Source organism: Heptranchias perlo, chromosome 2 (assembly GCF_035084215.1).
Source record: "Heptranchias perlo isolate sHepPer1 chromosome 2, sHepPer1.hap1, whole genome shotgun sequence".
Classification (NCBI taxonomy): Eukaryota; Metazoa; Chordata; class Chondrichthyes; order Hexanchiformes; family Hexanchidae; genus Heptranchias; species Heptranchias perlo.
Window position 1 is genome coordinate 35,814,339 of NC_090326.1, and position 14,467 is coordinate 35,828,805.

Consider the following 14,467-nt stretch of genomic DNA (forward strand, 5'->3'; position numbering starts at 1 on the left):
AATCAGGAATCAGCCTTGGCCCTGTGTTACTAAGCTTAAAGTTTCCATCAAAGCTAGAGTTCTCCATTTCATTCCACCCCCAACTCACGCCTTTGCCTGGCACCTTCCTGCCTGGCATAGCTCTGATCAGGAACTGGGTGGCAGGACGAAATCTGACCATGGCACTGTACGCTCAAAGTACACTGATGGCACACCTTCCCACTATATCTCCTTTCCGAAACTCTGGACTCTGACTCTACGCAACGTCCCACTGGACACATTTTGCTCCTCCGTAACAGTTAATAAGTGAGACAAGTGCTATTGGTTTCAATTTCTTTCCCAGATTTTTTTCTCAACGTTTTTCTGCACCCCCCCCCCCTCCCTCCCTCCTCCCCCCCAGACATACAACGGTGATAATTGGAGTAGGCTTTCCGACTGCATGGAGCCTCACTCGCTGGGAGCACATATTGGAAAATCGCACCTGTACAGCCCACAATTTTCCATCGATCATTGGGGGGGGGGGGGGGTTTGCGTGCGTGTGTGTGCTCATGCGTGTGTGTGCTCATGCGTGTGCTCGTGCGTGCGTGTGCACGATTTCCCACCGTGGATGAGGCTCTGTGGCAGAAGTGCGCGATTGGACAATTTACTCAAGTGTCAGCAGAAGCCATTTTGGTGAAAAAGGTATCTTTCAACCACAGGACATTTTAATTTAAGAACAAACAGAGAGCGAGCGAGCGAGAAAAACAAAATACACTAATAGGAATAACCGGCACTATGTCAGTTAAAATGACATTTACAACTGCAGTCCCAAACCGCAAGTAAGCATGAAAGTCTTACTGGGTGTGAAGCTTTTCCTCCCATACCTGCTTAATAACTGGAAGGTGTTGGACACTCCAGCTGAATTTTAGCAGGAGCTTGTACTAATTATCAGCACGGACTCCAGGGGATAAATTGAGAAGTAGAAGTAGGCCCTGAATGGGAAATGTCTGACCTTTCTGCCAATATAAACTGCAATGAAAATGGAAACTGCACTACTTTCCAGCCAAGCATTTCCTGATTGGTCCTCTTGCCTGTCTACTGACTTCAGTACCAATCATGCCACCATTTTAATAGGTAGCTGAAATTAGTTTTTCTTTTCTCACTCTCTCTGTACATCAAATTTCTTCTACCCTATGTGGTTCAAAAAAACACGTGCTGCAGTCTGACGTTATGTGTTGTTGTCTGGAAAATTAAACATTCCGTCTCCCTATCCTCCACACCCAAACTCTGCTGCTTTTAGTTACCTAACTTTTCCATTTGCCTAAGTGAGCCAGACTGCTCCCGAAAAATAACAGCTGTGAAGCTGCCCACAGTATTGTACTCTAAACTGCACAAGCATTTCACTGTAAATACAGATTTGAAAGTGTTTCACCAGCACTTCTGTGAAACACTAAAAATAAAAAAGTTACAGTAAATAGAATTACTAAGAGTAAAACTGACTGGGTGGTGCAATTATTATACTGCCTGCTCACTGAGTCCCAGGTTTGAATCCAGCCCAGACTGATAGGATGAGGGTCTCCTGTAGCGAGTGTCAGCTTGGCTCAGTGGTAGTACCCTTGCCTCTGAAGGTTGTGGGTTCAAGCCTCACTCCAGAGCATTGAGTACATAATCTGGGCAGGCACTTCAGTGCAATGCTAAGAGAGTACGGGATTGTTGGAGGTGTTGTCTTCCAGATGCAATGTTAATCGAGGCCCGGTCTGTCTGTTCAGGTGGACTTAGAAAGTCTCATGACGCTATTCAAAGTTCTCCTGGTATCTATCTCTCCGTCTCCATCTCACTTCCAAAGTTAAGGCTGATATTGGTTTGAATGTTGATAATTCAATGAAGTCCCAGAGCTGCCCAGAGAGAGAACTGCTGCTAAAGGGATTTGGAGCAAGCTACTTTCTAATGGAGATCTCTGTGCAGCAAGTCGATCAGTCACAGCACATTCAGAATCCAGAATCCATCACAAACATCAGCGTGAATGCCACTACAACGTTGCCAGTAATTCTCTTCCTGAAGGTTACATCTAATAGACTCCACGGCAATAGAAGGCAATTTCACTTTATATAGAATGTTCTTACACAACAGCAGGCTTGTTGTGGTAATATTCAATTAACACAGTAGAGCAATAAACAGGTTAATATTAGTCAAAATACAAATGCTTGACAGCAATTGAAGGCGCTGCTGCATACCTTTAGAATTAGAAAGCAAACAGTAATGGTGCACATGGCATTTTTTTCTTGGTTTAATAAATACATTCTAGTTAAATGAAAATTCCATGTGTCACCCGTTCTGTGACAATCCTTTATTGGATACTAGCAACTCTCCTGTGGTGTTGCTCACAGTGAGTCACTGTTTTACAATAATGGGAGTTTTAATCCCATGAATGCATTAAGTAATACCAGGGCCACTGATTTATCCAGCTGCTTTCCTTACTTGTGATTTATACATTCAGTTCTGATTTGCTGCTGTTCTATTTTGAACCAATTAACAAATGTGATGGTTGAAATCTGGTAGCTGAATCGTGACAGGAAGGAACTGTGATGCTTACAGGAAGTATGTGCTGCATACTGTACTTTTAATATATTATAAATGTATGATAAGCTTTGCTTTCTATCTATGAAACTATTTAAATATAATGAACTTTATTATTAACAAAAATTTCAGATTTCCAACATCTGCAGTGTTTTGCTTTTATTATTAACAAAATAGTGTACAATTTTCTGGTGATATTTTTCATCTAAGAAATTTGCAAATTAATATATAGCAGGCATTTCAACAGCTGCTGTATAAACTCTAGGCCTCATTTTCTTCTTCCCTCTACTGTATGATTTTACACAGGACTCTTGCCCTGGCTTCAAAACAATCATGGAATGTTGCAGCATAGAAACAGGCCATCCAGCCCATCTAATCCGTGCTGATATTTCTCTTCACATGAGCCACCTGTTCTAATCCCACTCCTCTGATACTGTGTCTATTGACGTTCTGGGACATAAGCAAAGACAGCCCCAAAATTGTGTGTCAGTTAGACATTGACATGGTTTGTATTGGCCTACATCACTGGGTTTGTAGTGAAAGCCATCACGCAATAGCCTGTGTGGATGTTGACAAGGAGGTAATCCCCCAAATTTTACTTTAGGACTTTATGGTATGCACTGCCTTTAAGAAGATAAACTTGTGGCTTATCATTATCACTACAGCACCAAAACTATGGTAGTCAGACTAGGAAGAGATGCCCCTGTCTATTGGCTGCAAGCTTCTGTGTGGGCAGTCACAATCCCAAAATTTCTCCTCCATTGGTTCAGGCAGTTTATCCAATGAACCAAACCGGGAAGGTTGTGGGTTTATTTTCTCTTCCAAGCTAAGTTAGTTTAACTGAGGTTAAGTAAGAGGCAGTACAAATGGCCTTGACACCCTGGGTTGGGGAGAGGAAAACCGGCTAGGATTCCTGCTACTCATCGTCACCCAGTGACTCCTGCTGAAAGAAAGATAGGTTCAATAATGCCATTGGGCAAGGACAGAATTGGTCTTGACTGCAACGTTCCCTACAGTTGAATTGCCTTCTGACACTGAAGAGTGGAAACCAGAAATGGAGTTCATGTTTCTTTGTGCCAGTATAGAAATGAACAAAGTAGAGAATCCTATGCCATGAAGCAACTCATAAAATTAACAAGAGAAACCTACCTTGCTTGTAGGAGGGGCACTGTCGGCCCCCCAAGCACTCCTCTGTATAGATGGTGGCACCTGATAGATCTCATGACCTGGTGCGGCTTGGCCTGAAGCGGTGGGAGGCACCTGATATATGCTCTGACTCAGGTGTGAAGGAGGTACTTGGTAGATGGGATCTCGAAAAGAACTTCCACTGCCAGGAGAGCCTTGCAAGCTTGGGGGTACCTGATAGATGCTTTGCTGCAGTGACTGTTGTGTTGCCACAGAGGAAGATGGCTCATTCGGGGAGCTGTCATAAATAGGCCCAACAAGGAGTTTGAGCCGGTTGCCGGGTGCAATGCCCTGTCGTCCATGCAGCGAGCAAAGCCACCATCCTTCTAACCCACCAGTGTTCTGTTCAATCACCATCAGTATATCTCCTTTACGGAAAGATAGTTCCTCAGGAGATTCTGGTGCATTGTCATATAAGGCTTTGGCCATAAGATTCTAGAAAAAAAGAGGAAAAAAACAAGCAGTTAGAGACGGGAACTGTCTGTTTTAAGACATGGAAAGTAGTCCAATGTATAAAGATCTCAAGACTCGAGTGTCCAAACTGCTGCGGGTAAGTCACATGATGCTCCCCATGATCTGATATTCCGGCCTTTGAAGCCCGGGCAGGTCAATGGAACCCTGGCCAACTCATGCCCCTCCCTAAACCCAGGGACATGGACTGGAGCACCCCCAAGACCACCAGAGCGGAGAACTGCCAACTCAGCAGAGACCAGGGATTAGACTTGGGACTTTCCTGGGAGGATGAATGCCGCTGCTTTGTTTTGCTAGAAAAATCATAAATCCACCCCCCCCCCCATTCTTTTTGAATGTGTTTAGAATTTCACTACCGGAGAAAATGGTCCCATATTTGTTGATGACATTCAGAAATTGCCCTTACTGCCATGATGGTGCAGCGTCTTGCCAGACACAAGTGCAGTCAGAGGTGGGGACAATATGTCCAAAATTATGAGAGTAGATAGGAAGAAACTGTTTTGACTGGCAGTAGGGTCAGTAACCAGAGGACACAGATTTAAGATAATTGGCAAAAGAACCAGAGGGGAGATGAGGGGGAATTTTTTTACGCAACTAGTTGGTATGATCTCGAATTCACTGCCTGAAAGGGTGGTGGAAGCAGATTCAATAATAACTTTGGTTTCCTATGTTACAACAGTGACTACACTTCAAAAAAAATACTTAATTGGCTATAAAGTGCTTTGGGACGTCCTATGGTTGTGAAAGGCGCTTTATAAATGCAAGCCTTTCTTTCTCTGTAAATGCCCTTTTTCTGCATCTTAGCATTAAATAATTTACAAGAAGTCTGGATTAAACTCACAGGAAAGAAAAAGTATCCACTGACTGGTTGTCTTTTGAGATTAAGGTTTAGATTACTGTCAAATAGATAGCATAATGTGCCCAATGCACCTGCAGGCTATGACTTGTTTGATATTCTTAGGTGATAAAAATGCAACAGTTAAGGAAATAAAATTGTTCCACTTCTTTGCTCTATAATACTTCAAAAGATTTAGCAAGACAAAATAAACCTCAGGGTGCATTTACACAACAAGTGCACCTTCAGTGTGAAGTAGTTTCACTACAGTTCTAATGTAAATGCAGCCTAAATTTGAAATTGGGGCATGACCCAACAATACAGCGAAGTAGAGTGAGAACCTCAAGAGGAGGGAATCTCTCTCCATGTCGTTCCAGAGTCCTGTTGGGCTTCAACTCTGCTTTTACATTCCGCAAGCTTAGTGAAAACTGCTTTGTACCAACACTATACTTGCAGTGTTAATGCCCTCTAAAGAATTTCATGCAAGAAAGAAAAATAAATATGTACAAAATGCCTTTATAATTAGGCTGTCTAAAGTAATTAAATTAACAGCCTACTCCTGTCGAGTTGTTTTTTGCTCAAGAAAAATTATCCAGTAATTTGAATTAAGCAAAACGGTAAAAGGAGGCATTTTTGGCACGATTACAGTTCAATTTAAATAACTTTGAATTAAGAGGGATCGACCGTATTACTGACTATAGTAAGCACTTTGTACCACTCAGCAAATCAAGGACCAGTAGGTGCGGAAAAACATGCTTCTTTTTGGAAGAGTGCTCTGTCTATTATTAAGCTTCACACACTCAGCGGGTTCCTCTTCACTGTCTTTCAGGAAACCCATCCTTGTACCACTTTCACACCAACACAATCATATTTCTTTCAGCTTTTGAGCTGTCACTGTTGTACACACATCCCACACGGCTGAACAAGTCATCAAGTGCTCCTACAACTTGCGGCACTCGCTTTATCCTCAAGTACATCTTGCTTTGGCATTTCACAAAGAGCTCTCTCTGAAAACAAAAATGCAAAAGTCCTGCCAAATTAGAGCTCTGAATAACCCTCAGAGCCTAAAGGGAGAAACTGCCACCTCAAACGTAGGAAGAGCAAAAGGACAGGCTGCTGACCTCGCTGGACATGATAAGTGACCCCCAATCCTTCTCACTGCCAGCCCTTTGACAGCTTCAAATGTAGTTCTACACACCCTAAAAAAGAAGAGCGCTTCACGGGTCAAAACCTGCTGTCCTCACACTAACAAAAGATGTCTTTGTTGGTTTCCTGGGAAACGCTACCATTTGGTCAACTTAAATCTTGTTGGCATATGCTGGCAACATGAAGAGAACAAAATGTGTGTCTAAGTAAAAGTTACAGCGGACAGAGGGTTTTATGATTGTGAGGAAGGGAATCGTTGCCTGCTACACCATGCAGAGAGAGATAGGTTCTGTTCAAACTCTTTCACAGTCAGCTTGCTTTTGGTTTGGTAAAGCAAATCTACAACACTAATGATATATAAATATGGGTTCGTTCTTTCTTGTGTATTAATCTCAGACATTCACAGCCAATGAATTTTTTTTGAAGTGCAGTCACTGTTGTTTTGTAGGCAAACATGGCAGCTAATTTCCGCACAGCAAATCCCACAAGCAGCAGTGAGTTAAATCACCAAATAAACATTTTTTGGTTGTGTAGGTTGAGGGATAAGTGTTAGTCAGGACACCAGGAGAACTCCTCTGCTCTTCTTCGACTAGTACCATGGCTTCTTTCATGTCTCCCTGAGAGGGCAGACGGATCCTTGGTTTAACGTCTCATCTGAAAGACGGCACCTCCAACAGTACAGCACTCCCTCAGTACTGCACTGGAGTGTCAGCTAAATTATGTGCTCAAGTCTCTGGAGTGGGACTTGAACCCACAACCTTCTGACTTGAGACACAAGCAATCAGTAAATGGAAAAATGTGAGCCAAGTGTTCCATTGCCTATCTTAGAAACAATCTTCCCAAACAAAAGGTTTTAACTCTGGCTCAGTTGTAGCACTCTCGCCTCTGAGTCAGACGGTTGTGATTTCAAGCCCTACTCCAGAGAATTGAGCAAAAGATCTAGGCTGATACTCCAGTGTAGTACTGAAGGAGTCTTGCACTGTCGGAAGTGCTGTCTTTTGGATGAGACGTTAAACCGAGGCCCCACCTGCCCTCTTAGGTGGACATAAAAGATCCTGTGGCACTATTTCAAAGGAGAGCAGGGGAATTCTTCCCGGTGTCCTGGCCAATATTTATCCCTCAACCAACATCACTAAAACAGATTATCTGGTCATTATCACATTGCTGTTTGTGGGATCTTGCTGTGTGCAAATTGGCTTCTATATTACAACAGTGACTAAACATCAAAAGTATCTCATTGGCTGTAAAGGTCATAAAAGGTGCTATATAAAGGCAAGTTCTTTCTTTTTCTTTTAATTACCTGGATACTTTTGGGCGGTATAACAGAAGTGGCAGAAAAATTGGGTGGTGAGGTTTACTGCCTATTCTCCCCACCACCCCTCCCGTCCCTGCCAGCAAGACCACTAGCTGCCCCTTCACCACTTGTAATTGATGCCAAGGAGTTGGATCCTGGTAAGCCGCCCCATTTCTTTGCCTTCTGCCTGTGCCACTGCTGATCCCAGGGAATGCCAGGAGGGAGTGGTAATGTGCCCTGGGGCAGTGGCGGCAATCCCGCTGAGCAGTATGTTGGGAGGGGGAGAAGCCCACAACTATCATCCTATCCCTCTTTCAAGGCTTTATCTCCTGGTTGAAATCCAATGGAGAGCCTTTCCAGAGGAAAATCCAGGCCCTTAAGTTTTGATCATATTGTGTGTCCTACGGGACTGTGCACCTTTTTGATCAAACTGTAGCTACAGTGTTACAAAAATATACGCAGGCAGAGCACCTCCATACCATATACAGCCAGTGTAGCTCCATATGGTGTGTGCAACTCCATACTGTGTGTATAACAGACAGTATAGTTCCATTATGATAGAATCATAGAAAGGTTACAGCACAGAAGGAGGCCATTCGGCCCATCGAGTCTGTGCCGGATCTATGCAAGAGCAACCCAGCTAGTTCCACTCCCCCACCCACTCCCCGTAGCGCTGCAAATTATTTTCCTTTCAAGTACTTATCTAGTTCCCTTTTGAAGGCCATGATTGAATCTGCATCCATCACCCCTAAGGGCAGTGCATTCCAGATCCTAACAACTCACTGTGTATAAAAGCTTTTCCTCATGTCACCTCTGGTTCTTTTGCCAATCACCTTAAATCTATGTCCTCTGGTCCTTGACCCTTCCGCCAATGGGAACAGTTTCTCTCTATCTACTCTTTCTAGACCCTTCATTAGTTGTACGTTCTTATACAGCGTTCTCTATCATGCAACGTGATTTTTTTTTAATAATAAAGCTTCATCATGAAATCCATAACTCTAGGGAGCACCAGTGGATACAAAATAATAGGGCTGATCTTCCTTTGCTGGTGCTGTCCAGGAGTAATCGGTGCAGGGTGTAGCAGAAGTGCACTCTGTTGGGACCCAGGGTTCAATGAACGTGTTCTCGGGCCTAATTAAAAGCAAAAAGCTGCCACGTGGGCACAGATGGGGCACTGATCACAACCATGAAGATAGGAAGAAGTACAGGTGCTTCCAAGGCCTTATGCTGCTGTGCCATGGCTGAGGTGGCAGAAGTCCAGGCATTCCTGGAGTCTACAGGCACACGGCAGGGGGTGGGACCGTGGTGCCAAGCAGTATGTGGAGGAACAGGGAAAATGAGTGTGGTATAAAAAATGACGATAGGGAATAGGAGGATGGTGCTAGTCGACTGTGAGGCTTCTCTTTTTATTTGAGGTGGCGTGGAGCAAATGTACAGTCAGGTAGGGGGAATTCCTATTCTATGGTAGGGAAACAGTTGTTCGTGGCTCAGGGACTCAGGTGAATGACTACAGCAGTGGTCAAGGGAGCATGTGGCCATTTCCTCTTGGTTGGCTCCAAATAAGCCATATTGTAAAAAGGGAAGCAAGATACTGCTGATGCTGGAAATCTGAAATTAAAAACAGAAAATGCTGGAGAAGCTCAGCAAGTCAGGCAACATCTCTGGAGAGAGAAACGGAGTTAACGTTTCAGGTCGAAGACGTTCTGATGAAAGGTTTTTGACCTGAAACATTAACCCTGTTTCTTTCTCCGCAGATGCTGCCTCACTTGCTGAGCTTTTCCAGCATTTTCTGTTTTTATTATTGTAAAAGGGAAGGATTGGCACAGTACTGAACATGGCCTCCGTCACCAAGTGTAAATTACAAACCGCGTTCTGCAACAAGACCTGAAGCAGCAAATTGTTTTCTTTTCAAAAAGCCAGACTTATCTTGACAATACTACGCTGTCCCTTTGGAGAGACAGTACCAAAATGGCAGCTCTGGAAGTTTCATTTTGCCCCTGAAAAGTGCCTGATTCTATTCGAGGAAATCTGAATTCAGAAGTCTATTTGCAGCACCCTCTTCAGATGTAGACAGCAGAAAAGCCACAGAGGAAGTTTGTGCGCAGTGGTATCCAGGGGCAGGATGGCAGCAAAGGATTAACGCTCATTTTTCCTCCCCTGGTACCGATATGTCAAGTGCTATTTGGGAGCTTAATTGGCTTTAATGTTTTTCTGGTGCTAGGACACTATTTTTGATCTGTCTGCACATGAAATAAGCCTACTATTTGATGATTCTACTGAATGAGGTAATCTGGGTTTACTCGTGGCAGTGATAAGTTTCTTCAGCTATGTGCAAAATGCAAGTTCAACATGTGCATTAAGATTATTTAACAGGTAAATTCTACGAGTGAACCTGCCTGCCAAGTCATCAGTGAGTGAGGTCAGCTCCCCACACTTTCATCTGTACAACTGGAATGTAATTTGATAAGGTTTTGAATCATATATATTTGTCAACGATAATTGTATTGTGCTAACAGTCCATATTTGGCTGTGAATTTGCTAGCCTCTGTGTTATAACTACAGACCGAGAGCAGACACAGTGCAGGACAGGTTTTCAAACTGGAACTTTTCACAATGATATGACAATTTCTGTCAGTCCTTAATAGACACAATAAGGCCAAATGTTATGACTGTGCGCTACTGGCGGGGAGCCTCAGCAGTAGAGTGCAGGTGTAAAATCTGCCCTAATGTTCAAACTTACATCAAGTTTATAAGACTGTGAATGGTGATTGGAAAGCAATGCGTTTATGGAAAAGTCAACCAGCACCACTTCAAAAGAAGGGTAACTGCAGAATCAATGGAGAACTTTAATTTCACTTTAACAGATTTTGTGTGTATGTATGCATATTATATATATATAGGTGACTGAGCAGCAAATTGTTTTCTTTTGTCACTAGTTACTGTTGTCTAATATCATGTCCCAAAGTGGTTCATACTATAAAGGTCAATTGACCTATGTCAAAATTGGTATAAAAGTGGGCCGCCAATCTATGGTAAATGGATTTAATGGCATTGCCGGCTTCTGGAATCCAAATTAAAAGAGCACCAATATAAAAAGATTTGTACTAATGGCCTTCCAATTATGTGGGCTTGTTACATTCTTTTCTGTCTGCCTTTGGACCATACTGTTTATGCAAATATTGGCAGGAATGAGCCCAATGGAAAACACTTACATTGTTGTTGACAGAAGAAGCCTGCTGTGTAAAGCAGACTAATTGGATGTTATTGCAAGAAATTAATTCAGGACACTCTCGATCGTTGAAGCGAGGGATTAGCATCTAAAGATATTGGATGACAGCTCTGTCATCAGGGAATTATGCTACTGTTGGTGTCTTGTCATGCAGAACTGCATTTTGGCTTAGGTAGACTGAAAGAACTAGAGATTGGCAGGAGAAATAACTCAAGATTTTTTGCCCGTATTGTCTGGTGGGAAAGGTTATGGCTCATGGCGATAGGAGGGATTCTACACAGAGCTGTTAGTTTACCAAGGTGTCATCCAGATTTTTCAAAAGCAGAAAATAAAAGTCTTCTAACCCTTGGATTCTACAAGGATATAATTGAGAATTGTTACATGAGGAATTTGATCTGATCAATCGGAGAAGGGTGTTTTTAACTGGCACAATGATCCAATGAGGTAAACATTACATCAATGCAGTCACATGGAGGTAATGGGGGTGATTCTGTGATCCCAGTGGGGAGCCACCCTGGCAGGAAGCACAGGTTGGAGACAGGGCTACAGCACTGCTGGGAGTGGGAGATCCTGCAATTGCCAGCAATACTATCAGGAGGAGCTTGTGCTGAAAAAGCTATGGGACCTAAAAAGTTGGGGTCTAGATGGATCTTCTTCGGTCAAACTCGAACTTTCCGTTTCTGGAAGAGAGTGACGTCATTTTTGTCATGGTGTGCTCACAAACAACAATGCTGCATCTCAATGTGATTTGCATAGTTGCCTTGTGTCTATAAATCAAACATAAGAAAAGATCCAAATGAGCCCAACAGACCATGAGGGGCCCAGGCTTGGTCCCAGTCTGAGCTGAGTTAGCTGCTCTATTGCCAGGACAGTGCCCAAATTTGTTAGGGAGGGCAGAATCACTATCCAGCAAACCCTCTTAGTAGGAAGCGCATGTGGATATCATGTCAGGATTTGCTCAGATCTGATTTCCCCATGGTTAAGTAGGAAGACAACACTCATCACTAATGGCTACTACACTGATGTGGTGCAGGGTAACCCAATAGCAGCCCTGTAAGGAATCGATGCTTTCAGCAGAGGAGAAAAATTGGAGAGGAAAATTAAATTGTCAAAAGATGCCCCCCACTTAAAGGATCAATTGTATTATGTTTATTGCCAGAGGTAAATGGTTAACATTAGTCTAGTTTATGCTACCGACTTTATACTGGTACTAAAGTGGTGTGGACCTCACGGCAATATAAAAAGAGTTTCATCTAGTTCAAGTTCTCGCGACTAACAGCATGAAAACAATCCCCTTGACGTATGGGTAAAAGAGAACCGTACCGGTCAGTTTCAATTGTGAAAGTACAACTGTGTGTGAACCTGTCAAATTTCAGTGTATTCCTGTCATGATGTCATTTGGACCTTTCTGCCCTTTTGTGTGACCTTAATGAATAGAGGTGTTGTGGAGTGCATGTGGTAGAATGGGGAGGGGGATTGGCAACTCACCATGGAGGAAGTACCACCACACTGGAGCAAATGTAAAGAGATTTATTTTAGAAATAGCTGTGTTGCAGAGTGTAAGCACTCACATGTGGGAATAGGTTAGCTAGGTGATTGAAGGAAAGGCAGCTAAAGGGATATGGGAATATGACTACTGCTCATGTGGAGGATAACAACATAGATTTATTGGGCTTAAATGCCTGTTCCCATGTTGTACATTTATGTGAAGTTACACAATTCAGGGCGATTGACAAACTGTGAACTTGATGCAACCAGAACTGGGTGACCCCATCCCATGTCAGAATGGACTTCGAAACACCATCCAACAGCAGCTACTTCCATTACATAGCTTCTTTAATGCAGCAAAAAGCGACTTCACTTTTGTGGGGGGGAACGCAGGGATGTCAGACGCTGAGCAGGAGTAGAAGGGAGGTCTCAGGGAGATGGCCATCGACACTGTCGAAGAGGTAGATTTTAAGGAGGCTTTTGAAGGTGTGGAGAAGTTTAGGAAAGGAGAGTTTATAGTAAGAGTGAGTTTCAGAGTGCAGGGGCAAGGGGGCTGGAGTTTCTTTCACTGATGGCAGGGAAGGAAGAAGGGCCAGGGACCTGCAGTAGGCCAAAGCTGCATGTGTAAATTGTGGGGAGAGATGTAGGGCTGGGGCAGATTGTGGAGGTAGGAAGAAGTGAGGCCATGCAGGGATTTGAAAATGTGAATTTTTAATTTTTTAAAATTATTCGTTCACGGGATGTGGGCGTTGCTGGCGAGGCCGGCATTTGTTGTCCATCCCTAATTGCCCTTGAGAAGGTGGTGGTGAGCCGCCTTCTTGAACCGCTGCAGTCCGTGTGGTGACGGTTCTCCCACAGTGCTGTTAGGAAGGGAGTTCCAGGATTTTGACCCAGCGACAATGAAGGAACGGCGATATATTTAATCTGCTGAGGGGTGGGAAGTCAACAGATGCGGTGATAGATAAGCAGGATTTTGATCGGGATAGAGTGCAGGTGAGGAAGTTGTGAATGAGTGGAGTTTATGCAGGGTGGGGCTTGTGAGGCCAGCATGGAGGGTGTTGAAAATGTCAGGCTCAAATGTGACCACATAGGGACAGAGATGGACAGTGTTTTGGAAATGGAAGTAGGCAGTCTTGGCGATGAATTGGATGTGGGGTTTGAAGCTCAGCTCAGGGCCAAACAGGACATTAAGATTGAGCACCGTCAGAAAAGGGGTAGACGTAGGAGCTTGAATGTGAAGTTTCTGGTGGTGACGGAGCAGAATGGTTTCAGCTTTGCCAGTGTTGAGCTGCAGTAAGTTTGGACTCATTGGTGGCTTGTTGTCATGATCCGAGAATGTGTTACACCCTTTGGATGGTTTTGTCTACAGACCAACAGTGAATGTGGTTATTAAAGATATGTGAAACGCTGGTTTTCTTGGCCTAGTAGCACTGGGCTGCATTTCTCAATAAATTGCTGTGGTCAGAGACTTCTTGTAGCACCTGTTTACATTCGATTCTCTCAACCACATGTGCATCAGATGAATTAGAGGTCACTCTGATGGGTACCTTAAAACAGTAAATTTACCTTTAGGGGAGGTATTCACTGAATATAGTGACAATTGCTTTAGTATAATTAAACAGGGAATAAGCTAAACCTTTTTTCAAAAAAAGCAACATTTTAACATCAAGCTAAGTACAACAAGGTACTTTCTGAAGGATTCCCAGGAAGCAAGTTTGAGACTGCGAGAGAAACGTTTAAACCTTAGTCAGAGGCCAGAATAGGGTCAAAACAAAAGGAGGGCCTCATGCCTATTCTACGTTCATTTTATGGGTAACGCAGGGAGTTCCCAACGAAACAGGTTGTGGTAGAATAATTATAGTTTGATAGTCTTGCCTACGTAGACCTCTGACTACTACAGGGAGTGTATTTCATTAATTTCTTTCAAGGTGTTGAAAGAAACCATTGCTCAGGGAGGATATAATAAGGCAGGAAAAACAACAACAAATGTGCAGAAACCACTTTTTACTAAAAGCAGGGAAGAGAACCAACTCCCTACGATGGGCCATTAAACTCCTGATGGGGCTAAAATGTTTCTGGCATATCCGATGGAAACCTAGGCTGATTGTGTAATTTAAGGAGCATTTTCTGCAGTCTGCACAGCATTTCAATGCACTATTGAATCCATTCTTCATTTAGTACATGACATATAACTGCTGCCAACTTCATTAAGGACTCGGGCGGAGGTTGTCCCAACTGAGGGCTATAACCTCGGCAGAAACCCCGGATACATGAATAAACAGGG

At 43.4% G+C, this 14,467-nt stretch overlaps 1 protein-coding gene across 1 annotated transcript in view; it reads right to left on the reverse strand.

The window, feature by feature from the left end:
• nedd9 (neural precursor cell expressed, developmentally down-regulated 9) overlaps positions 1 to 14,467 on the reverse strand; it is a 56,075-nt gene that overhangs the window by 22,858 nt on the left and 18,750 nt on the right. The window contains exon 2 of the mRNA XM_068001728.1: positions 3,685 to 4,155. Within this exon, the coding sequence (XP_067857829.1) occupies positions 3,685 to 4,155 (471 nt within the window). The remainder of the gene's footprint in view (positions 1 to 3,684; positions 4,156 to 14,467) is intronic.